The sequence below is a fragment of the Ceratotherium simum genome, chromosome 6 (genome assembly GCF_057802395.1).
Source record: "Ceratotherium simum simum isolate JZ-2026a chromosome 6, ASM5780239v1, whole genome shotgun sequence".
In the NCBI taxonomy this organism is placed as follows: domain Eukaryota; kingdom Metazoa; phylum Chordata; class Mammalia; order Perissodactyla; family Rhinocerotidae; genus Ceratotherium; species Ceratotherium simum.
Genome location: NC_141905.1, coordinates 57,578,626 through 57,605,508, shown reverse-complemented (window position 1 = coordinate 57,605,508; position 26,883 = coordinate 57,578,626). Strand labels below are relative to the sequence as shown.

The window sequence follows — 26,883 nt, the reverse complement described above, 5'->3', positions numbered from 1 at the left end:
TATTTCAATTATCTTAGAATTTAAATAGCATAAATGAGATTATTGCAGACAAATTAAATAATGAACAATAATCTTCAGCTATAAGTATATTTTTCTGTTACATGCTGAAACTTAACTAACCTTACTGAACATTTTGGTTGGTTATAAAGGTTATGTTCCAGTAGAAGTAAGAGCAGACTAACGTACCATCCAGGGCTGTTTGGCAAAGTGAATGGGCATTTTTTTGAAAGCTGAAGATCCAGTTACATCTTCATAAGAAGCACAGAAAGTTCATTTACTGACTTAGTACTTCACATTTACCTCCAATACTGGGAGACTCTCTACAACAGAAGAAAGCATTGTAAATGATAGTAAAGAGAGTGGTGCAAGAGGCACCATGAGGTTAGAAAAATAATTGGATGACTTCTTATCCTATCTTCACATGGTTTCTGGTCCATTTTTTCTTTGCAGACAAAACCAGTTGTAAGAAATTCTTGATTTGAGATCCTTGAATTATAAAAAGGTTGTACATTCACAAAGATCTCAAGACCCTAATGAGTGGTCCTAAAACCTTGTGCTCAGAGAGCCATGACCTCAACGAAGCAAACATTCTCAGAGCCTGAGTGGCAGAGGTTATAATTCAGGCACTTTGGACCCCGCCCCATGAAGTCCTCAATCAGAATGACACTTGTCTCCAGTGATGTTTCATACTTCTATTTTAGTTCATAATGCATTTATTCTTATATATACCTGGCATTTGGTGGAGAAGCAATGAATTGTTGCTGAAAGAATGGCTCTTTAGTTGTATATTAAATATTTAACTATGCTAAATTGCTGTTACTTCCACGAGACAATCAGCTCCTTGAGAGTCTTAACTTATCTTCGAATTCTCAAAGCACCTACTTAAAGAACTTTGCATGTGGAAGGTAATCAATACTTGTTGAAGTGTGAATGTATATTAATCAACAAAGCTATTTGTCTGTAGTTTCTGTTATATTTCTTTCATATAACCTTTGCAATTTGTTTACCATATAAGCTTTAAAATAATTGACCAAAACCTAAACTTCAGTATTCTAGTGGTTAGTTCATATTTTAGGATATAATATATTTCAGATGAACTAAATTCTGAATACAAGAAAAGCATTTCAAATCTGCCAAGAAGTCATACTTTACATTAAATACTGAATTAAATTCATCACTACTGAATTGGCACTGACTGTACAGTCACAGTCTTATAAGAGTGGATAACCTCTTGTAGAATCCAAGTGTTTCCTTCGTCCTTTCTCAAATGTTAGTTAGAATTTTGGCAATTAATTTTTTAATGCAGAAACTCTTTTGCTTGTAGACCTTCAACTTTTAGAAATAAGAAACTGCTTCTAATAGATTGTTTTAGCAGGCAAGTCATGCATTGTTATTTTAGTCTGTCATCACTATTGATAGTTGTTCTATGTTGTGCTTATTTGCAGTGAACATACTTAATTACTTATATAAGTACTAAAGCTGTGAGTATTATTATGATATAAAAGTGACTAACATTATTGAGATCCCTTGCTAGGTGCTTTATGCACATTAGCTCCTTTAATCCTCACATCAGCCCTATGAAGGGACTATTATTATCTCCATTCTGCAGATGAGATAAGTAAAGCTGAGAGAGGTTAAGTCATTTGACTGAGATCACACAGCTATTAGTAAGGGGTGTTAGTAAGCTGGGATTGGAACCTAGACATTCTTACTCCAGAACTTGTCTTTTAATTTGCTGTGCTATGGAAATGAAAATAGAGATAATAAAAATACAAAGTGGTGAGAAAATGAAAAACTTGCACATAAAATTCGTAAGAATCACTCCAGAATACGAATGATTCTAAAGGATAAAAAGCAGGTAAGATAATATGTGAAAATTTACTTTCCCTTGGTGATAACCATAGCAGTCAGAGAAGAATAAAATATTTAGGTAGGTAGAGGATCAGCATCAGCGTGGATGCCTATTCCTGTGTTATTAACTGGGAGAAGGTGTGGTGTTTGAGAAGATCTGGTAAAATGCTGCTGCTGCTCTGAGACTTTCTATAGAGAGTGGTGAGGTGACAGTGTAGGTGAAGCAGCTCCTTTCCCCGTTCCAGTCTTGGAGAGATGAACAAGGAGGACAGTTCCATACTTCAGCAAATTTTTCAGTGTAGATGAAAGGTCTATTTTGGGTGGAAAATGCCCTATTTGGGGTGGAAAATGCCCATAGAATTTGATGAACAAAGAGGTGAAGGGTATGTCTGGTATTTAAAACTGTGACCGATACTCACGCTTGCATTTAGTGGAAGTATCTCTGGGGACTGCAAGCTTCAATCTCTGGTAGTTATTTTGGACTCTCAGCCACGTGAGCAGCCTTTGTGAACCCTCTCTGCTCATGGGAAGAACTTCTGACTGGTATCAGACGGGTCTTAGACTACAGCAGCCTTTCAGTTTTCAGCATTGTTAGGCTTATGGCAGCCTTTATACACCCAATCATAAACAGAGGATGGGTTGGATTTGTTAATGATAGTTTGGAAGGAATAAGTTAGTACTTGCAGTGTTTAATTGGGTGCTTGAAAAAACAAATCTGGTTTTTAAAACTGATTAACTTTGAGACACACAATCTTTTAAACATGGGAATGGCATATTCTTATATTACTGTCACATTTGTATTTAGCTATATATTGATAAAAATTAAATATTGCAATTTTTAACTATGATACATCCACTTGAAATTGAGCACAGGTGTCTGGGCAGAGGAGTCTATGTATTTCAAGACTGTATGATGTCTTTGTATTCTACATAGGTGGACAGTAGAATATAATAATAATTACCACCCACAAGGAGGTTAATTTGTGAAAATTTTATATTCTCCCAGTGCAAACATTAGTGTGATGTTCTTGTAAATTGTCTTTAAAAGAATAGTCTTTAGCTCAAACTGACAATGTTGTATGTTCTATCTACAGACTTTATTTTACCTTCCTAGTTACGCTGAGTTTCAGAAAGTCTTTACTGTTAGTCGGTTAAATACATTTCTATATTACGGCCAATGATACCATCACTTATCATTTTAATATTTTTCTTTGCAATTAGGTATTTAAAATATTTTGTCCAGTTTTATTCAACAGGACGGTTGGTCTGAATTCCCTAGATATCATTATTGAAAGAGGAGATTAGAAATTGTTCATCTGAGTTTATGTTGATATGGACCCATGGATTTTTAAAAAATCATTTTTAACAGTATAAGGAAAACTAAATAGGAAAAGGCTCACTGTTTTACCATTTAAAGTAATAGCAATAATATAATTATACTACTTCCATTTTATTTCTGTCGGGCAAGAATCTTCAGTTAAATTCTAAAGAAGAATATTCTAATTATTTTTCTTAACAGATGAATATCCTTTTCCATATGATGTGATTGGCTCATAGGGTTGCAAAACAATTTTAGTGTCAGCTTCTAATATTTTTGCCAAAGAAATGTGAAATATTTGTTTAGAATACATTATGATATTTAACTGCCAATTTAAAAAAAAATGAGGATCAGCCTAGTATCATTTCAGTGCAATTGTAACTAGAAATTTTTCCACTAGGCAAACTTTTGAGGTCCTTTGCAGTCCAGGATGATATTTTTGTGTTCCTATTAATCTTTGAAATTAAACTAATGTTAATGTGTTTAATGTGATAGACTATATGATATTTTCTTTAAGTTGTCGTTTTAATTTATTATACATGTTGTTTTGCCTTGTTAGGAGGGGATCCATGCTCAGTACAGCCATATTTGTCTATGCTGCTACATCTCCAGTGAATGGTTATTTTGGAGGAAGTCTGTATGCTAGACAAGGAGGTAACTTATGGGTTATCACTTTGTATTTTTAATTATAGTTCGTAGTATTTTATTGTGAGGTATTTGGAATTTAAAATGGGCAGTACAGCCGTTGTAAAATCCTTTGTTATCCCATTTCACATTATCTCCACCAAATTTATTGTGTGTCCTATCTTGCTTTTGTGAAATCTTTGCATTTTATTTTCTAAAATTATAAATAATTAATAGATTATCTCCATTGTCCACTGTGAAGTTAGCCCTGAGGAACATGTAGAGAGAGTGTATTTAAGTTATTGATACTGTTTTGCTCTGAGGTGCCTAACTCCCTAGAAGTGCTCTGTGGGAGACCTCCACACAGAGCATATAGCTTTATAGCTGAATATAAAGACATGTTTCATGGCGATGGATAAAGTGTCTGGACGGTGGAAACAAAATAGGAAGGAGAGCTGTTTATTTATGTTGACTCTTAAATGTTTATCGAAGGACCCCACGCAAAGGTTTCTGTCACAAACTTTTGTTAAGAGCACTCCATCTTAAATACCCCCTTGCTTCTTTACTATTTTGACCTGGAAATGATGCGGGATAGGTGGATGATACACAGGTACTGCTCCTTTGTGTTTCCTTCTGTGATGGCATTCAAGGGTCTTTAAGTTCCTTTGTTTTCCCTGTAATTGGGGTCCAGAAAAGTGCTGAAAATAGTAGATTTGCGTATTTCAGTTTATGAATGAAGGGTTGTTGAAAGACCTTAAAATTATATTCCTAAGGATAGAGACTTCCTAATGTGATTTTCCCAGTCCATCTAAGCAGTGTCAACATTAGTGATCGTGCCTTCTTTTAGTAGACTATAGACTTATAGGTTATAGGAGCTCAGAGCATAGGATCACTTAAAATTCCCCCAGGATATCCTGGTTTACCATTGCTTTTTTTATTGGTCCTACTAGACTTAATGTGGTCTGAACCTTCAGTATAGATAATTCCTTTGGCTTGCCTGAGGGAGTGTGCTTATGGATTCCTGACTATTTTAGTTTGGGTGTTCAGTCTCTACATTCTACATCCGGATATGGGAAATGAGTCTTATCATACAGGACTATCATTCTAAGGAAATAAGGATGCCTAAAGTAAATTCTGTTTTGAATTTGACCTGGAAACGAGTTAGGCTAAGATTTTTACAGTTTATGACCTCAAAAAAGTCTCTACAGCAGAAACAGATTTATTTAAAACAGAACATTTATTCATACTTGGACATCAGTTTGCTTTTAGTCTGATTACAAGTTAAGAACACTCAGCCAAACTTTACTACACTTATTCTTGAAGCTGACAGAGTTTGGACTCAAGCCAAGGAGTATCAGATCTTACCAAGTATAATCTAAAGGTTATTTTCTGATTCACAATGCCCTGAGAAGGTCTGATTACGTCCTGATATTTTGTCTGAACAGTCCCTGAAAACTAGGTTAATGTAGGGATCAACCCAGAGAAAATGAGAATTTTTCAGAGCTGTCTCCGGATTTGAACTACAATGGAGCTCAAGGTCTCTGCACTGTCCTCAGTGTACTGCATAATGCTCCAGACCCAGTTTGAAGCCAGGGGTAGCCTGGAACTTGACTAGAGTCTCCCACGGGTGTGGGGAGCAGTAGAATGTATAACAGTGCAGGTGCCTGGGCTACTGATTCTGCCCAGTGGAATGTGCATGGAATTCTTTTTGACTGTTGGAGGGAAAGGGAGAAGTAGAGTTAAATATGAAATTTATTAATGCATGTCTGAATCTGTTTTGACTGTTGCAAGGAAAGGGAGAAATAGAGTTGAATATGGAATTTATTCATACATGTCTGATCCTGAGAAGATAATGAAAAGTGCAGGAAAAGAGAATGCTAGGAAAGAATTGGAATTAAATTGGAGAAATAATACTTTAATTAGTTGCCACCTTTTTGTGGTGTTGTTCAAGTGCTGGGTATTAGTTTGGAATGGAGAGGTTCTTGAAACTTACCTTAGAAAGAAGTTAAATAGAGGTGAAAGTTCAGAATCAAGGAATTTTTCTGAAGGAATGTCAAAATTTGGGGTAGGAATTCTATGAGATAGATGTGTAAAAAGGACTTTATATAGAAGAAAACAAAAGTTAAGAGTATTGCTTGTTTTTCCTGCAGAACTTTCTGTTTGGGTCCCTGTTGCTTCTGGTTGTGGGGGTGAATTTTAATAGTGATCCAGTGTTAAATCTTTACGCTCTGCTCCTTAGCAGTGTGACGATGCTTCCCTGGCAGTGCACTTGCTTGTGCACTGTGCTGTGGTGGCTCCTTGTTGTTCTCCTGGTCAATGTGAACATGACTTAAAATTTTTGATTATATAGTTGAAGAAATTCCTTCCCTTGATTGTTTAAATAATAGATGCTCACTGTATAGAATTTTATACAAAGAGTACGAATAGTAAGACTTATAAATCTATAGTTCTAATTGCTGAGAGAGAGCTCATGAAATACATTCTTTGTTTTTTCTTTTTGAAACACGGAAATTTAAGTATATATTTATAATCATAATTATAGAGCTAAGTAAATTTGGGGACCATTTAACCCAGGGGTTTTTAAACTTCTTTTTTTTTTTTTTTAAAGCAGTGCAACCCTCTTTTAAAATGAAAGTTTACATGAAACTCCAATATGTAAAACTGTTGAAAATGGAGTTGTCCTGGTTGAAGGAGGGCTGGGAGACCTGGGTTCTTCCTTCACTGGTAACTTCGTAGGCACCTCCAAGAACCTCCAGAACTCGAAGTACTGTTTTGAAAACACCTATCTAGGTTGACTTCTAGCCCAGAAAGATTGAGTGGCTTACCAAAGTTCATAGCAGTTCAGTGCAGAATCAGGACAAAACATCAGAATATTTTACTACAGTTCATTGCTCTTTTCCAGTCCACTCACTTCAAAAGCTGTTTCCATTAGACATACTTGAATAGCTGGACTGGTCTTTATTAGCTATTGTTTTGAAACAGTTATTAAGATGTCAGATTTCAAGATCTTTACATTAAAATTTTAAATAAATAATTTGGTACTAAATAATCACCTTTTAAACATTAATATATGCCTGTCTGTCTAGCTCTCTGATTTCCATAGTTTCCCTTCTCTTTCAGGAAGGAGATGGATAAAGCAGATGTTTATTGGGGCATTCCTTATCCCTGCTATGGTGTGTGGCACTGCCTTCTTCATCAATTTTATAGCCATTTATTACCATGCTTCAAGAGCCATTCCTTTTGGAACAATGGTAAGTTGCTTGAGTCTTACTTTTAAACTGAAAAAGTATAAGCATTCTAGTCTGAGGCCTACTGTCTCTCCAAAGTACCTCTTATTAAGAGTTTTGATAGTTATAGCCAGTTCCTACCCAGTCCTGGAAAGTTAGGTGAAGAAAATTTTTTCTTGATTCTGTGAGCCAGTAAAGTGAAAGGCCAACTTTTAAATATGACAAAAGAGAACACTATACTTTTTCTCAGAGATGGGAGAAACTGGGGAATATATTTTAGAGGAAAAGTAATGACACATCAAGAAACATGGGGGTGTTAAAGTGGTAGATGAGTGCAGGAGTAGGAAGTGAAGCTTCTCTGTGACACTTTTTTTTTTCAGTAACAATGTACTATTTTTAGAACCTCATTAAGCATTTATATTAATATTGATAACATATGTTGTTATGGATATTAAAATCCTGTCTCATATCTTACCTGTAGTCACAGACTTTGAAATGTTTGGGTTATTTAAATATATTAAAACTAAAACACAGATATACTAGTGCTTTAGTTAACCCACAGTCTCCAAATTCTTCCTGTTGTTACTTTTTTATTAGAAACAGAACTTGAAGCCTGGAGTAGACTTTAGTCTTGGTGTACACTTGTGCAAACACACACATATGCAAGTTGCAGGATGATTACTGCTTTTCAGAGACTGTGTAACTTGGTCAAGTCACACAGATAGTTAATGACAGAACTGTAACAAACCTATATCTGTTTCTGAATTTTAATCTTGTTTTGGTTTTCTTTTTTTTTGCATTGCATATACACTTTTACTAAGTCTTTAATACTTTTTAGTTAGGAATATTTTTGAAAACTGCTTTAAAATAGAAAATTTTTTCTTTTTTTTTTTGGCAAGCCAAAGTAGGTGATAATGGTTAGGAAAGGGTAAAGTGATTCATTACATTCAGATGTGAAAAGAATTTGCTTCATAGTAGTTCCAGGCCATCAGAAAGTATGTAAGTCAAGTTACTTCTTAAAGATGATCTGCTGAATTAATTATTTTCATAGTGCTTTAAAAATTAAAATTCTGATTCTGCTGTAATTTTCCTTATAAAGTTTTGAATTTGATGTGGTGAAAATTATATTTCAAAGTTGCTGCATTTCACTAAAATTGTAAATGTTGCCACTTTGTAAATGGGGTTTTAAATGTTAATATTCAGTGTAATTTGCCTTTAGATAATTTAGTAATTACTAATAATTAGTGTATAATATCAAACTCTGTGCTGAGCCAGAGAAGGTTTATGAAATTGGTCTTTGGTGTATAGAAGGCTGATTGTTGGTACTTAGCAGGCTCCTACAATATAATGTTCTTAATTTGTATTTTAATTTGGAATGAAGGAATACTGAGTGAAGGGCTTTCCACTGCCCTCAAGTTTTAATCATGTCTGTGATCTAACATTTTTTTTCTCCTTTTAGGTATCAAAACTTGTTTAGAACATGAAATTTATGAACTTGAGGTGAATGTTTAACCTAGCTGTTCATTAAATTTGTGTTTTTAGTTATTTGGGTTGTTAACATTATGAAGGAAATGGTTATATCTTCTCATAAACTGTATGGTTCTCAACCCTGGGTACACATTAGAATCACTTGGAAATTTAAAAAATGTCAATGCCCAGGGCTTCATCCTAAACTATTTAATCTGTCCTGCTTTAAATCCAATCTCTAGTGTTTACCTGACTCCAGTTACCAGCATCTGGGGATGGTTCTGTCAGCTAAAAGGCTCCCAAACCATATGTGTCTGAGCAGCTGGGTGCCCCTACTTAACTGAATGCCTTAGTTTGAAAATCAGTCTTCACATACCCCTATATGCTCTTCCCCAGGCCTTAGCTCTTTCTGTCCGCTATTACTTTGATCTCTTGGACATCAAGCCCTTCCTCTGGGTGATCTTGGCTCTAGTTCTCTGTTTTCTCAGAGACTCTACAACTGAGGGCTTAATCCAGTCTTGGTAAAAGTAACTTCAGGCTTCTGCCTTGCCCTACAGAGTCACCAGAGCAATAGAGATTTTGCCCACTTGGGATCTGGAGTTTCATCAGAATACCGTGGTTGTCACCAGGACTAGTCCGAGATAAGGTTGAAAGTGGGCAAAATTTGTCTTTGGACCCCAACTTCTCTGCTCATGTGTACCTAATTTCACATAAAAGCCATTAAATCCATGTCAGATTAAACTTGTCGAATAATTGTCAATCTTAGCAGCTTAATAAAGATAAAAGAAACGTAAGTAGAGGATAGTAGTGAATAATCTTAGCTAATGTCTAGTGTCCCAGGGTTTAAGGCATGGTGCCTAGAGTCAGAGTACTACAAGAGGACATAAGAGAGCATTTAAATGAAATTTTGGGTCAAAGACTATCTAAATATGAACACACCTGTTCCCGAAGTTGGAGTGTTCTGGCAGAAGTACTGCAGGGAATGGAGAGAATGTACTCGAAATTAGACTGATTCTGGATAGGTAAAACCTTTTTCTTTTGAGAACTTGTTCAAGAATGATTTAGGTCTTATACCCAGAGTTTTTGGTCCTATGAGAGTTTCTTGGGAATGAGGAAGGATTTGCCAGGATGTTCTGAAAAAGTGTTTTAGGCATGAAGTCTTTCGTGGGCTGTGAATCTTGGGTCCTAAATTTGATGTTATCGTAGGCTTTCCAGAGACAAAGAAGCAAATTGCAGAGTTTTAAAACTCACAGAGGTAAGGTAGCATAGGATCTAATAACCTTTCTAGTCTAAATATTATTCAGCTCAGCATGCACTGGTGAATCCTTGACTTGCCAAACTTTACAATTTTGTCTCACAGTGGGTAGAATAGCTGATGGAGAAGTAACAGAGGTCATGGGTGAGCCATGTTGTGTTTGTCTTCTTAAGGTCTGTTTTGCCTTGGGAGGGGAATCTTAAACATCATCAGAAATATATGCTAGGTTCTACGAAATCAGATTTCACAAATATTTAGGGACATGCTCTCTCATGACCTGTGTCTTGGGCCCTAACTGGGAAAATGACTTGAGAATTGGAGGCTCGAAAAAATGAAATTCATGATATGTGTCATGAATTGCCATAGTGAGGGAAAAAATGGATAATGGATAGGTATTATTTTGTGATCTCTCAAAGGTTGTGAAAAGAGCACAGTATACCCAAGTGTAAAAGAATAATAAAGATCTATAAAAATGGTGTTAGGAAAAGTGTTACCTAACCTGAACTGTTGACAAATGCTGAGGCAAACAAAAGGATTTTGTAAAGATATTTTTATAGCAAGACCAAAGGCTCATTACGTGGGATCAGTGATGTAACAGAGTATAAGAAGAGTGGCTCTGTCCCATTATTTCTCTTTTTATTTTTCGTCAAATAAAATAACCTTCAAATAAGAAATGGTAAGAGGAAAATAATCTCTGATAAGAGGAAAGTGAAGCCTGAGACAGGTAAGGGGGTTGATTGTCCAGGAGTACCCAGCCACCTTAGCTGTAAGTTTTGTTGCTCACATAAATGATCTTGTAGGGATACTGAGACATCATGCTGATAAGTAATGTTTGAATAACTGCGTAAGAGAGCAGAAGTGTTGTAAAACTGAACATAGACAAATTTACTTTTCCAGAAGGAAAAGGAAGAAAGTAGATTCTACTTTACAAAATGTGGTGAACTTGATGTTGGTGAGGCACAGGATTTTAGAATGTGTTATTAAAATTTATTTTTTAAATCACAGGAAGTAATGAACATTAGGAGCTATTCTGGATTCATTAAAACAAAAATTCTAGAACAACTTCATTTCTCCTTCTTGGTAGGTTTTAATAGACTAGAAGAACGAAGGGGTATAGATAAAGTATTATATCTTGAATTGGACAAGATGGAGAAATGTGGGCGAACAGTATAGTCAGGTAGACATGTAACTAAGTAATTATAGAATTAAAGTATTGAGGTGATATTATCCATAATATGTCACATGCAATCTTTTAGTAGAGTGTGACAGATATTCTTGACTTTGACCTATTCAGATAATTGTTAATGACTTGTAGAAAAGCATAGTGATCTGATGATTAAATTGGAAAAGGACATGAGATTGGGAAGGAAACTAGTAATGTGGAATGATGAAGATAGCATGTAAAATCATCTCAACTGACTGAAATGATGTGCCAAATCTAACAAGATGAATTATAATAAGGACAGATACATTCGTGTAGCATTTTGTAGTTTACAAAGTACTTTCATACCTCTTGTCTCACCTTGTTTTCAGAAGAACCCAAAGAGATAGGCAGAGCTGGTGATATGCGTTATCCATGTTTTACAGAGTAAAAAACGAGGCCTCTTTACATAGTAATTGACTCAAAATCACCTTTTCTTTGTCGTGGTGGTGCTCGTGGTGGTGATGTTTTGTTTTTGTTTTTTTGTCTTTTTTCTTTCCTTCTTTTCTGCCAAAAGGATTTCTAGCTTTATTCTGAGAGTGGCAAATAGAGAATGTTTTATGCCTTTTTTTGTCTGTATGATTTTATAACTGTATTGAGGTATTATTAACATATAATAAATTGTATATATTTAAAGTGTGCAATTTCATGAGTTTTGCTATATGTATATATTTGGGAGACCATGACCACAATCAAAAAAGGAAGGTATTTATTAAGTCCAGAAGTTTGTCATGTAGCTTTGTAATTCATTCCTTTCTTCCCCCTCCTTCCTACCTTCACCTGTTCTCAGGTAACCACCAATCTGCTCTCTGTCATCATAGATTAGTTTGCATTACCTAGAATTTCATATAAATAGAAGCACACATTATGTTCTTTTTTCACTCAGAAAATTATTTTAAGATTTGTTGATGTTGTTACATGGTTAATAGTTTGTTCCTTTGTACTGCTCAGTAGTATCCTGTTGCATGGATATACCACGATTTTTTATCCATTTACCCAGTAATGCACATTTGGGTTGTTTCCAGTTTTTGGCTATTACAAACCAAACTGCTATGAGTATTCATATACAGTTCTTTGTGTGGACATATGTTTTCGATTCTCTTCGATAAATAACTACAGTGGAATGACTGAGTCACATGATAGTTTAACATTTCAAGAAAACTGCTAAACTTTTCCAAAGTAGTTTTGCCATTTTGCATTCCCACTAGCATTGTATAAGAGTTCCACTTGCTCACATCATCTCCAGCACGTGATATGGTCAGTCTTATTAATTTTAGCCATTCTAGTGGATGTGTAGTGGTGTCTCATTGTGGTTTTAGTTTGCATTTCCCTAATGACTAATCATGTTGAAGATATTTTGCGTGCTTATTTGCCATTCACATATATTCTTTAATGAATGTTCAAATCTTTTGCCTATATTTTATAGGTTGTCTTATTGAGTGGTAAGAGTTCTTTATGTATTATAGATACTAGTCCTTTGTGTTATACATATTTTGCAAGTATATTCTCTCATTTTGTGACTTGTCCTTTCATTCTTTTAAGAGTATCTTTTAAAGATAAAAAGTTATTAATTTTGAAGTCCCATTTATTGATTTTTTTCTTTTATAGTTTGTGCTCTTCTGTCTTATTGAAGAAATCTTTTGCCAAACTAAAGATCAGTAAGCTTTCTTATGTTTTCTCCTAGAAATTTTATAGTTTTAGCTGTTAAATATAATTCTATGGTCCATTTTCAGTTAATTTTGTATATTGTGTGAGTTAAGGGTTAAGGGGTTTTGTTTTGTTTTGCTCAGGGCTTGTTCACTTGTTCCAGCACCACTTATTGAAAAGATTATCCTTTCTCCACTGAATTGCCTTAGCAATTTTGTTGATAATCGACCATATATATGTCAATATATAGCCAATATACATCCCATAGTGGATCTATTTCTGGACTTTCTATTCTGTTTTATTGATTGATTTGTCTTGTTTTTATGCCAGTATCACACTGTCTTGATTACTGTAGCTTTACAATAAGTCTTGAAATCGGTTCTTCTTTTTTTTGGTTGTTTTGGCTTTTTTAGTTCTTTGCCTTTTCATATAAAGTTTAGAATCAGCTTGTCAGTTTCTACAAAAGACCTTGCTGAGATTTTGATTGGGATTGCATTGAATCTATAGATCAAATTTGGGAAGAATTGACATCTTAACAATATTGAGTCTTTTGATTAATGAACACAGTATATCTCTCAACTTTAGGTATCTTTAATTTTTCTCTGCAATGTTTTATAGATTTCAGTCTTTAGGTTTTGTACGTCTTTTGTTGAATTTACCCCTAAGTATTTTGTATTTTTTATGCTATTAGTAAGTGGTATTTTTAAAATTTCAAATTCTGATTGTTGCTAGTGTATAGAAAAACAATTGATTTTTATTTATATATTTTTTATTGGCTTTGCATCCTGCAACTTTGCTAAACTCACTTATTCTAATTTCTTTTTTGTAGATTCCTAAAGATTTTTTACATAGATTATCATGTTGTCTGCAAATTAAGACACTTTTACTTCTACCTTTCTAATTGATATGCCTTTTATTTCTTTTTCTTGCCTATTGCACTGGCTAGAACCTCCAGTACAGTGTTGAATAGAAACAGTGAGAGCAGGCTTCCTTGTCTTATTCCTAATCTTAGGGGGAAAGCATTCAGTCTTGTGCCATCAAGTACAATGTTACCTGTAGTTTTTTGTAGTTGCCCTTCATCAAGTTGATGAAGTTCCCTTCTACTCCTAGTTTGCTGAGAGTTTTTTTTATTGTGAATGGAGGTTGGATCTTTAAGTGGGTTTTTCTGCATCTTTTGAGATGATTTATGATTTTTCTTTTTTGGTCTGATAATATGGTGAATTGCATTGATTGATTTTTGAATCTTAAGCCAATCTTGCATTCCTTTGATAAACCTCAATTTGTTATGATGAATTACCCATTTTATACATTGCTGGATTCAATTTGCTAAAATTTGTTGTTTTTGCATCTATATTTATGAGAGATATTGCTTTGTAGTTTTCTTATAATGAAAAGTTCTCTTATAATTCTTTTTTTCTGTTTTTGGTATTGGGATAATGCTAGCTTCCTAGAATAAGTTTTTAACTTCAAATCCAGTGTTTCTTCTATTATAGTGCTGAAGCGGCCCAAGAAACAGAATGGGGAGTTATCTGTTAACATGTTGAAAATATCTGATAAAATAGATGGGTTTCTTACAGGTATTTGTGTTTGAGTTGGCAATGCCCTGATTATTAGGTCTTATTGTCGAAATGCTAAAATTGAAGCTAATTTTTATATAAACATAAAGGCATAAAATGTATGAGGTAGAAAAGGAGTGATAAAAATTGTCTACTGTGAGCAAGTGTTGAAGAAATGCATGAACATAACGGCTGATAAGACAGTATATTTCCTGAGACTCACCTTACCTATATGCAATTACTTTCTATCACCCTAAATAAAATTTATATCCTTTAGCATTCCATAATAGCCTATCTTAGGCTGCATTTTCCCTTTCCATTCCATTCACATCACAGATTTCCTAAAAGGCCAATCTAGAAGCAATGATAGAATAAGTACTAGCTAAATTCTTGGTTTGTAACTGAGATTGAGAAGAGTTGAGCAGTTGGTACATCTTCGGGGTACTAAGTACTGATAGGCAGTACTTGTTTCTAACTTGTTCTTATTGTAGATAGGTGAGACTCTCAACCTGGAGTAAGTCTTTCCTCTCCCCACTGCCTGTTTTCACCTCTCCTGGTCCGTGAACAGTGGCTAGGAGGTTAGGGGAGGACCCTATATTGGTTTGAGTTGCAGGGTTTTCACCAGTGTGGTGTACTAATGGTTTTTTAACTCCTAGCTGCTAAATTTCATTTTAAAATGAAACCTTAGTGTGGAAGCCCAATATAGAAAACAGATATAAGCATGATTCTATTAGTATAAATAAATTTTGCAAATTCAGTATTTTAACATTCTAAATTTAATCAGAGCAATAAAGTTGTGATGAATACAGATCTAATATCAAGGGGTATGAATAACAGTTCAGTCATATCTTCTTCAGTAACCAATTTATTTGGTTGAATGACAGTATTGAGAAAAATCCTGACTTCATGGATGATTTAGTTCCATGTGACTTTTTTTTTTAACAGCTTGCCTTGCTATCTCAGAGTATTCTTCAAGTAAACTCATCCAGAACTTGAACATAAAGGAGTAGGAAATTGGTTTCACAGTTCAGTCACTAACAGTTTCTAACAAACTGCTCACATTTTTTATCATGTATAAAAAAATCAGACAAGAAAAGGGGGGTAAATTAAACAAATGCTGAACAATTGATAATGTCTTGATGAGACTGTTTATACGTTCCTTTATTGACTGTTGTTATGCTTTGAATGAGCACACAAGGCGAGATAATGCCCTGCCACTTAATTGCCTGTGACATCCATGTGCTCTAGTGCATTTGCTTGTACAACTTTTAGTGAGCAAATATTTGCAGGCCTGAATTGGTCAGGTGGAGGGGAAGGAGAACGAAAGACTGATGTCGCATTATAAACCTTGCTAATCAGTGACACATTTACAAGAAGTCCAAATGTATACGCAGAGATAACGGAGAAACTTCAAGATCTGCATGAAAATAAGTTAACCTGGCTATGGTATCTCTAGTGTGTTAATATTTGGTATAGAACTCATTTGAACCTGTATGTTTTTTAGTACACTTAAAAATATTTTTTTAAAAAACTATTATCAAAAGGATATTCAAATCAAATGCTTATGGAATTCCTGAAGCTATTCAGTGGGACCTGAGGGTTCTGTGGAACAGTTTGCAAACCACTCTACTAAACCATGTCATTCCACATAGGAGTGTTTTCTTCAGCTTCTCTTCAATTGTTATTTGAAATTAGAGTTCTAGTGAATTAAAAGGAAAATATATAGTCTCTATTACAATGTGTTAACATTTATGCATCTTTTAATTAAGAAATAATTAAGATTTCTTAATAATTATAGTAATTATATATAATAACTGTAATAATTATAAATAATTAAGAAAGCAATCAGTAGCAAAAATTGAGACGGAATTCACCTCCCAGATATGTATGAGACATATGTATAATTCACAATATATTCTAACATTTAAAATATCTTAGCACCTGCTTATTTTTCATGTTTCACATGTTCTTATCTTATGTGAGCATAAATGCATATTATTAATAGGTTGAAACTGAGACACTGAAAATTTGAGTTCCTAAGTCTGATGTTTGAAATGGAATTCCAGAACTCTCTTAGCTGTCACATGTTTATACAAGTTTTATCTGAAAGGAAGATGATGATACCCTTTGGCTTGTATAAAAACACACACATACTCACAGAGAGAGATAATGAAGATGTAGAGTTTTCACTAATGTTGCTTCAAAATGGATTCTTTCCTTCTCATGCAATCACTGTGGCTTTCTACCCCACACCTCTTCATTTCTCTCAATCAATTTCTTTACAATTTTCATTCATCTTTTCTCTCACTTTTACTTTATGTTTATTAGAACTCCAAAATGTATATTTGAAAGAGATCTTAGAGGTGATTCAGTCCTACTACATTTTACAGGAGTTCAGAGTGAAGTGATCTTAACCAGAGGCTGGCTGGAAAAGAGCTTGAGTGTGTGTCCTTGAGTACACAGATTTATATAAGGAAAAAAATCACAAAAATAGATATTTTCCTAACTGACCACTTTGGTTCTAGAATCTCTATATGGTCTTCTCTATAACTTTAAACTTTGAACTACTAATTGGCAGAAAAATATTCATATTATTAGTAATGACACATATATACATAAATAGAAATATGCCTCTGTTGTTAAGATCCTGAGACAGTGTAGAATAGAAACAAGCCTGGTCTTTGAGATAGGCAGATCTGAATTGAAATTTTAGTCCAGCCACCTACTAGCTGTGTGATCATGGGAAGTTACTTAGCCTTTCTAGGTCTCATTTTCTTCATCCGTAAAATAGGGAAATAACATGCATAAAGCTCTTTGTATGTATGAGGAGCTCAATAAAGTGTAGTCAGGTAAATAAGTTGGTTATAATGACAAAAGATAAAGGATATGTTAAAAGCATGACAGCTGAAAGTGAAAGGAGAGAGAAAAGGACTAAGCAGAGACTGTGGCAGAGCAGGAACGATGGGAGCTACGGTAGATAGGAAACAGCTCAACTTGTACTGAGTTGAATTCTAATATTTTAAAGTGCATTCTTTTCCTATTTTCATTAGTGTATATCTTACACAATTTTAACTCATATTTAACTTAAACATTTTCTTTTTGATAAAATTGTGTTTAAATTTTTAAGTGTCCCCCTTATTTGTTTTTATTAATGTTATTATTCTCTGAGTAATCACACACATTTTAATTTAATTTACAGGTGGCCGTTTGTTGCATCTGTTTTTTTGTCATTCTTCCTCTAAATTTAGTTGGTACAATACTTGGCCGAAATCTGTCAGGTCAGCCCAACTTTCCTTGTCGTGTCAATGCTGTGCCTCGTCCCATACCGGAGAAAAAATGGTAAAGAGAATGCTAAATCTTATGTGATTGTTTCTCACATGGTATAAATTCTTAAGGCTATTATGTATATATAACTTTTAGAATTGACGTGTATTTATAAGAATGACTATCTTAAGTTTGAATTTAAGAGTTCGTCTTTTTACTTTTTCCTTCAACCTATATTGTTAGGAGCAGTAACAAATTATGTCCTTATTTCACTTTCTGGATACTGGTGCCATTTACAGATAAATCAAATGCTTTAATAACTACACTTAATGCATACAAGTGGTGGGAACTGAAGTTGCAGCAGTTTTATTACTGCAGCCTACAGGCCAAATTTGACCTGCTACCTGATTTTGTAAATAAAGTTTTGTTGGAATATAGCTATGCCTATTTGTTCACATAGTGTCTGTGACTGCCTTTACACCATAGTGTCAGAGTTCAATAGTTATGACAGAGACCATAGCACCTGCAAAGCCTGAAATATTTACTATCTGAACATTTACAGAAAAAGTTTGCCAACCCCTGGCTTATAATTTCATTTTCCTTTCCAGATATTTTATTATTCTAAACAATACTGACCCACATTTATAGCCATATATATATATATATCATACCAATTGAGAGATGAATTAGGATCGAGACCAACTATAATTTACTGACTTATGTTTTTTATCTTCTCTTCTGGGATAGTATAGAATCTCTCAAATACAGTCTGTCACATTTTATGCCCAAATTGTGTTCTTGAGGACCTCCTATAATTCAAGATTAATCCTGATAAAGGATGACAAATATTTCTGTTTAACAGCTGAAGAGATTCTTCTATTGCAATAGTATAAACATAGTTTACAGTTCATTTGACCAATCAGCTTTGAAATTATGATTCTTGATGGATTTTTAATTTGGGATTTTTTTTTTCCTTCAAATTTTGGGCATAAAATGAGATGTCATTAATATGTTCACATTTCTAATTTTTGTAATTCAAATTTGAACAAAATGTGAACTCGTATGTATATTTTGCCTTTTAACATTAGTAAATCGAATATGTTAGTGCTGATTTATGCTATTCTGCATTCTTTATTTTCCTTATTCTTACCAGCAGACAAAAATAGAACTCTTACTGTACATTTATTACATTCTTCATCTCATTAGAATAGCTTTACAGTAGTCTCTACATAGTCATAATAAGGGATATATATTGAAAAGCCTCTGTTCCTAGATATTTTACCACATTATAAATATAACTTATGTTCAAGTACTTATATGAACAGTCTTTTGTAGACTTGGAGATATGTAGACATTTATAGAAATAAAGTAGCCCCTATAGTTTAAAGGAGAGTGATCTGTTCTAGTCTCAGGAATTCTCCGTGTTCTTTTTTTCTTAAATTGGTACTCATGAGAACTTTGGTAGTCTGTTTTTTAAAGTCAGTTATCTTTTTCAAATCAAGATTAGACAGTTAAGGCCCACTGATACCCTGATGTTCTTTCACCCATTACTGGGGAGGATAAGGTTAAAGGAAAAGCATAGTCAGAAATCACAGAAGTTCCTCTAGGTCACTAGGGCTAGTGAAGGAGAGGAAGGAACATGTGACCTTGCTAAGCATGGGTCACATTTCGGTGTAGGAAGGCTCATGTGTATCTTCATTTTCTTTATATAGTTACATGGGAACCAAAATCTGAATACTAGATCTGGCTCTCACTGACTGTCACCTTGGGCAGATCATTTTTAACCTCTGTGGGTCTTGGCTTCCCATAAATGGAGGGAAGGCTACATTAAATGATTTTTATGTTTTTTTTTCAGCTTTCAAACTCTTTGATTTTCTTTTCCGTTTTTCAGTTTGTTCATTCCATAGATAGTAGTTTAGTATCTTTTATGTGCCAGATACTGTGCTGGGCACTGGGAATACCTAGATGAATAGCTTCTACCTGCTGGGGTTTATGATCTAGAGAGGTATGATATGTATGTAATTAGGCAGTTCAGTGTAGTGTGGTAAGTGCTGCCATGGAGTTCTGTTCAAGAGGCAGTGGAAGAATGGGGGAAGGACCCACCTCTTCCTGGGAGACTTGGGGAAGGCTTTACAGGGAGAACCTTGAGCTTGCAGGAGAAGAATGAGACAATTGAAGGCATTCCAGGTGGAGAATTACCAATCGCAATCCGTAAATGTTTGTTGAGTTAATGAATGAGGTTTGAATTTTATTTTTTATTCATTCTTTGGTTCCATAATAACTCAGAACTTGTAATACCTTAATTGTATAATTCATAGGAAAAGAAATTACTGAACCAAGGAAAGCATGAGCAAAGAGACGCAAGGCCACAATTTGGGAAACATTATTTCAGATAGAGGTCTCAGGACTTTTCTTTTCTTTCCCTATGGCTTTCTGTAAGTAAATGGCTATAAAGTTTTTAGAAGTTATTGAGAGGTGTAAAGCAGAAGCAAACACTTAGAGTCTTTCTAGAGTTCTGCCAGTGGCAAGAATTTGTGTTCCCCAAATTCTTATCTTGGCCTTTAATGCTGGAAAGAATTTTGACCATAACCTGTGGCTAATTTGGAGTCCCACCTCTGTATTGTGCCTCTTTGAATTTTTGCTTTTCTTTTTACTGGTTTGTTTCTAGATTATTTTTAAGTACAAAACATCTGCTTTCTATTATCAGGATTTATATAATACAATATGAAAATCATACTAGAAGTCTACTGTTAATTTCAATATTTTCCAGGTTCATGGAGCCTGCAGTTATTGTTTGCCTCGGAGGAATTTTACCTTTTGGCTCAATCTTTATTGAAATGTAAGTTTTGGCAACGTATATGTGTTTTGAGGGATTTAATTGTAATTAGAGAATTTAGGAGTTAGGGTAGGTGTAGAATCATCAGATGGGAAGGCATCAAACAGAGTTAGTCTGTGAATTCCATGGCTTCTAGAAAGGGGTCTATGTAGTCTTATCTAAAGGTAGCTTTCTGCTCTATTCTCAAATATTCAGGTCAAGTTTCTACATTTTTGTATCATTTTCTAGACTTCTCTCACCTAGCAGGAGATCTTAGAAATCAAAGCGTGTGTGCCAGAGAATGCTAGACCAGGCTTTGATCACATGCAGGATATGAGGAATTACTGGTTTTTATTGTATTTTTAAAATACTTCTCAGAGTCCAGGGAACTAGGTAAACCATTACCTACCAGCCAGTCTAGATCACGACATTCTTGGATGCGTAGTCATTCCTAGTCTCCTCTCCTTGAGACCTGCAGGAATGCTGGGAAGTGTGTATGTGTTTGGTTGTGGGAAGTATGCCATCTTGTGCCCAGTTACCATGCTTCATATCTGCATCCTTGGTCATCGCTGCAAAATATAAGCCTTTCTTTTCTCAGCCTGTTCCAATGTTACTTGATGGGAATGCTCTGGCATTTTAGGCAAGGCAGTTCTTTATATGGGACTTTCTCAAGAACTGCAGTCATACACCTCTGGCTCCTGCCCATGAAATGCCAGTCATTGTGACCACTCAAAATTCCCCTGCACGTTTCCAGATGCCCTACTGCTGATTCTCTCCTGTACAGTGGACGCCTCCTTAACAGACATGGTTGGATCTGACAGTTGGTTAATTGAAAAAGTTGGCTTATGTAAGGGAATTATAAAAAAAGATAGATGCATAATATTCTATTTTAACTTAAATAAAGGTATATCTTTCACTGATTTTTTTTTTTTAATAAGGAGCCAAGGTCTTTTCTTTGATTTGTAACTGGTTGACGTTTCCATCATTTTTCCTTTGACATTCATAATGCATCTTCTGTGTTTTCAAGCCTTTTTAAAGTGGAGAAAGACATAAAGACCTGTCTGAAGCATTCTAAGTACAGAATCCTTCTAGATTTGTACATTTATCCCCCAGTCTTTTATAGCTCTCTCACCCACACCTAATTTTATAACGTTTTTTTAGTGACTCACCTTATTGAATTTTTCTAAAGTATTCAACGTAATTTTCATAGTAATCACACATCCTTTTTGCTCTCATGTTTATTGGTTTATGTAACATTTAATTAAGTTGTCTATTTACACTAACAAGTACAACTGACTTAGATATGGGCCATTCCTGGTGGTCAGCTACCAGCTGTTAGTGTGCTGTGGGCGTTAGTCAGTACCTTAGAGGGGTTGGCGTGCATGTCACTCTAGCTTGTGGTTTAATAAAGCCAGTTCAGGAACTTCTGTACTTCCAATCTGATACTGCTTTGTGTTCTCACCCTGACTTGACCTCCGACTATTTTTTTTCGCTCCTTCTCCTGTTCCTAATACCTTCTGGATCGCATCTCTTCCTGCTTTCTCAGGTACTCTGTTCCATTAGACAGCCTCTCTGCTGTATCTTTAACTTCTCCTCTGTTTGACCACCCTCAAACCCATTCTCTTCTTGGTAGCCACATTTTAAAAGTATCAGTCTGATCATGTTACTTCTTTGTGCTAGAGACTTCTCATTTTCATGAGGTAAGGTCCAAATCCCATAACATAGCCGTTAAGACTTTTTATAATAGAGGATCTGGTGCTGGTCGCTTCTCCAACCTCATGTGTTAGCTCTCACCCCTTCATTTGAAGTTCTAGCCCTACTGAATTACTTTGAGTTTTTCTAAATACAGTGAATTCCCTTATGTGTGAGCCTTTGCTGTTCCTGTGCCTGTCTCATTCTTCTAGTGCTCCCCACCCCCGACATGCCTTATCTGATTCTTCCCACTACCCCTCCCCCGCAAAGCCCCACCCAGCCAAACCAGTAAGATGCCCCTTGTAGGTGCACTGATAAAGTACATCTCACAGTGCATCATGATTGCCCCTTCACTGGTGTTCCCCACCAAACAGTAGTCTCCTTGAGGGCAGAGACTTTGTCGTCTGTCTTCACAGTTCTAGTCTTACTGCTTCTCTGATATGTGGGAGGGCCTCAGTAAATATCTACTGAAAGAATGAGTGATGAATAAGGGAACTAACAAACAAAAGAACAAGAAAAAGAAAAGAGGCTAAAAGACCCTTTTCTAATTTAATGATAACTTGGGTAATGGAATTAGAGTGAGGAGTCTTTTTCTTAGTGTAAAATCTTAATGCCCTTTCTCTTACTGCTTCTGAAAATAGCATGAAGGTTTTTTAGGCTTTCTTTTCCTAATTATTTTTAGTTTCTTAATTTTATACATTATTATTCTCTCAAACATATTTTTTTATTAGGGTGTGTTATAAAATATAAAATACTTGGCTTAAATAGTGTTGTATCTAGAAAAAAATGAAAGAATGAGGGAATTGACTTTATTTTACAAATATAAATTTTTAGCTGTTTTCATTTTTCTTTTCCACAGTTTACTCCTTTAAACTTCTAATTTGTTCATTTCTATTATCTATTTTTAGAGATGAATGCCCTAGTAAAGAATCTGTTCTTGAAAGATTATCCAAGGAAATGTTTTTGAGAGAATTTTAGAAGATTTAATAGATGAAAAAGGATAAGGGAAACTGTTGGAAGTTACTTGAAAGAAAAATATTGAGATTTTAGTGAGAGAAAGTGAGAACTAAGATGTATGTGAGATGTAGCAAAAGCAGGGTGAGCTTCAAGAAGAAAGACTAGAAAACTATGTCTTCATTGCACTTTATTTAGGTATTTCATCTTCACATCTTTCTGGGCATATAAGATCTATTATGTCTATGGCTTCATGATGCTGGTGCTGGTCATCCTGTGCATTGTGACCGTCTGTGTGACCATCGTGTGCACGTACTTTCTACTAAATGCAGAGGATTATAGGTGGTAAGTCCTTATTTCTGGGAGGAACCTCTGGGGACCATAACATTTTAAAGTAAGATTCCATTTGAAGTGTATAAAGTGGAATAAAAGATTTGTCTAGAAATTTTGGTACTTAAGATAGTATAGGGATTTTTTTTTCAGTTATAAAGACGATGAAGATTTTAGAGGAAAAATCACATCAGTCACAAAAATGTTTTTTGTATTATTGAGAGTTACTATATTAGAAATATTTTTACAAAGTGCTTGATGTGGAAAGAGCTTTATGAGGAAGCATTGGTCCATTTTAAACACAAAGAGACAGATCTGAAAAAGGAAATGGTTTATTTAAGGTCACTTATAACAGGGCATCTGACAAAATTCAGGATCTCTCCTTCCAGTTCTTAGACGCTCTCCCTGTTGATATATTTAAATGACATATATATACATTTGTTTTTAAGTATAATTTTATAAAATTATTTGCTTCACAATCTTTGTTTCATTGCCATTCATTCAAAAGAGGTTTTTTTTTTTCAGGCAATGGACAAGTTTTCTCTCTGCTGCATCAACTGCAATCTATGTTTACATGTATTCCTTTTACTACTATTTTTTCAAAACAAAGTAAGTGGAGACATTTTCTCATTTTGTATTTGGGACACTAAATTTGTCATTTAAATACTAGAATTTAAGGCCTTATGTTGAATAAAAATGGATATACTATTTATAATTTTTTTGTTTTATTTCAGGATGTATGGCTTATTTCAAACATCATTTTACTTTGGATATATGGCGGTATTTAGCACAGCCTTGGGGATAATGTGTGGTAAGTTCTGAAATTCTTGGAATATCATGAGTAAATCTTTGAGTGTTTCAAAATCAGAAAAATACAGTAACTGGAATTAAGAAAGTACATTCTGTTGTTTGATCAAGAACACCAAAATAAACTCGAGTCTGATATCAGTCCTTTTGACTATTCCTCAAATCCTAACTTATCACCTCATTGACTTCTTTTTTAATTTTCTGTTCCTAATAATTCTGTATTGCGCTATTTTCCATACCACAATTAGTTTCTCATTTATGTTGAGAATTGCTGTTTTTTTTAGCTTAGGTTCCTTGGAAAAGATTATGATGTAAAGAGGGTAAGGTGTTGGTGGAATGGTTTCTGTTTGGAAGGTTCTCTGACTGTTCATGGAGGTAACAGTGTCCAGGAAGCAGCACAGTTGACTGGTGATGAGTACACACTTGAGTGTCTACAGACTGGGCTAAAGTTCTGGCTGTGCCACATGTATGTTCTGTACCTTGATCCAGCTCCCCAAGCTCTCCAAACCTCTGTAAAATGAGGATAATACCCCTGTTTCATGGGTTTATCATAATCTTCCATTCAGTGGCAGAGATGATACTTATCACCATATGACAGAGTCTCCAGCATGTGTGAAATAGCTAGAAAATAAAGAGCTTTTGGAGTAGCACGATAAATGGAAAGAGCATGGACTTGAGAGCCCGAGTTACCTGGATTAAATCTCCATGCTGCTGCTCACCTTTTTTGTGGCCATGGGAAAGCATGTTAACCTCTCTAAACCTCATTTTCTCGTCTGTAATACGGGCATTTCTTTCCTAGTAGTAATTTGTATTGTAGTAGTGTCATGTGTGTAAAGCACCAAGCGTAATGCAGGTCTGTTATTAGGTGGTAAGAGAGAGCCAGTTACATGGGAGACATGCTGGGGAATGGGAAGAGCTTGGACTTTGGGGTCAGTCAGTCCTGGGTATGAATCCTCGTGCCCCTACTTAATAGCCATATTACTCTGGCCAAATCATTTAACCTTTAGTTCTCATCATTCTCATTTGCAAAACAGAAGTAATACCTACCTCAGAGGGTTGTGAGGAGGATTCAGAGATTGAATGTGGGTAAACATCAGGTAGATGGCAGATGCTCAGTGAGTGGTGGCTGCTGCTGTTACTGTATTGACGAGGGCTAGAAGTCTTGGGCTTCCTTCTGTTCTGGGATTGTGTCTCTGTTTGTGTAGTTTCTTTGGGTTTCTATACCTTGTGTTTTCACTCAGAGGAATTTCATGACACTGAGTCCAGGCAGAGGTACCTTAAGGGAAATGCATACAAATAACTCACTTCTTTTTGGTTTCAAGTTTTTACTGGATAAATGAGGCTAATTCCCTAGTTACCACATAGGAATAATATAAGGCTTAAGTACTAATCACTGGAAACATTTCCAGATAGTGTATAATTCAGACCCTTCTCCTTTCTCTATTATTTGCCATTGACTTTTTTTTGGATAGTTCCACCTTTAGCTACAGGGTGGGCTATAGAATAAGTAAGATATGATGATCTTGTTAAAAGCTAGGTCCTGGTATGACATTTGTGGACCTCTTTGGGGTACCAATATTGCTTTTTACCTCCATCAAAAGAATCTGTTCTGCAGATTGGTAGTTGCCAGAGGCATGGGGTTGGGGAAGTGGGTGAAATCTGTGAAGGTGGTCAAAAGGTACAGACTTCCAGTTCCAAGATGACTAAGTTCTGGGGATGTGATGTACAGCATGGTGACTAGAGTTAACAATACTGTATTGAATATTTGAAAGTTGCTGAGAGAGTAGATCTTAAAAGTTCTCATCATAAGAAAAAAAATGTAACTATGTGAGGTGATGGATGGTAACTAAATTTTTTGTGGTATTGTTTCACAGTATATACATATATCAAATCATTATGTTGTGCACCTCAAGCTAATACAGTGTTTTATGTCAATTAAAAAAAAAGAATCTGTTCCCTTCATATATACCATGTACGTGATCATGTGTGCATACACACAAATGACGTTGCCTGTAAAGTCGTAAAACTAATTCCACGACCTGTGAGGGAAGACAGTTCTCTATGTTATTGTCACATGTTTTCTTTATAGCTGCTATAATAATCAATTAGTTAACCAACTTTGAGGGAAAGATGAATAAGAACTGAAGATTAAAACTAGATTTGTGTCGTGTGGGAACACCCTCGTGTATCCCCAGGCAATCAGAAGGTTCTTTGAGTATTACTGGCCATCCGTCCTTCAGAGTATTGCTCACGGAGCTCCTCTTTATTTAATCTAAGATCTTTCTTGATCATCACCAGCATTCAGTGAGGTGTAGAATCATGGGGTTATGCAGAGGGTTAATTTTTTTTTTCCTTGACACTTTCTATATGTGATCTTAGGAAGACCTTGAGGTAATATCTTGACATTTACAAGGAAAATGGAATGAATTTATCTAAATTTTTTGAGTGCTTTTCCTGTTGAAATTTCCTCTTGCTGCCTGAAAATCTTGGCACATTTACAGTCCCCTGCTGTTCTGGCAGTGTTTCAGCATTTATTCTTACTGGGTTTATATGCCTTCAGTGTTAATATATTTTGGGGGGGAGGGGAAACAGTTCAGATTGGAGCTGATTAAAATGTCATCATAATACAAAAATTATACATACGCATCAGGTTATGTTGCTAAAATGCTTTTTTTAGTCAGTAATTGAAAGAAAAATATTTATTGATTTTTTTTTTTAAATGTAGAAAAAAGAAACGACTATGTTAAGGTGGGAAATAATTAGAATTGTTATAGTCTTTATATTTTAGGCATAGCATATTCCCAAGACATTTTACTTTTCTAGAGAGCATATTCGGTATCCTCCTTTTATAAAGTCATATTTTTATAAGCTTATT

General features: G+C 35.0%; 1 protein-coding gene across 2 annotated transcripts in view; it reads left to right on the top strand.

Moving 5' to 3' along the window:
- Nucleotides 1-26,883, top strand: part of TM9SF3 (transmembrane 9 superfamily member 3) — a 65,095-nt gene that overhangs the window by 34,530 nt on the left and 3,682 nt on the right. For both annotated transcript variants that reach the window (XM_087432351.1, XM_087432352.1), the window contains exons 8-14: nt 3,729-3,823; nt 6,914-7,044; nt 17,346-17,485; nt 20,181-20,249; nt 23,070-23,216; nt 23,727-23,810; nt 23,936-24,012. In XM_087432351.1, the coding sequence (XP_087288477.1) occupies nt 3,729-3,823; nt 6,914-7,044; nt 17,346-17,485; nt 20,181-20,249; nt 23,070-23,216; nt 23,727-23,810; nt 23,936-24,012 (743 nt within the window). The remainder of the gene's footprint in view (nt 1-3,728; nt 3,824-6,913; nt 7,045-17,345; nt 17,486-20,180; nt 20,250-23,069; nt 23,217-23,726; nt 23,811-23,935; nt 24,013-26,883) is intronic.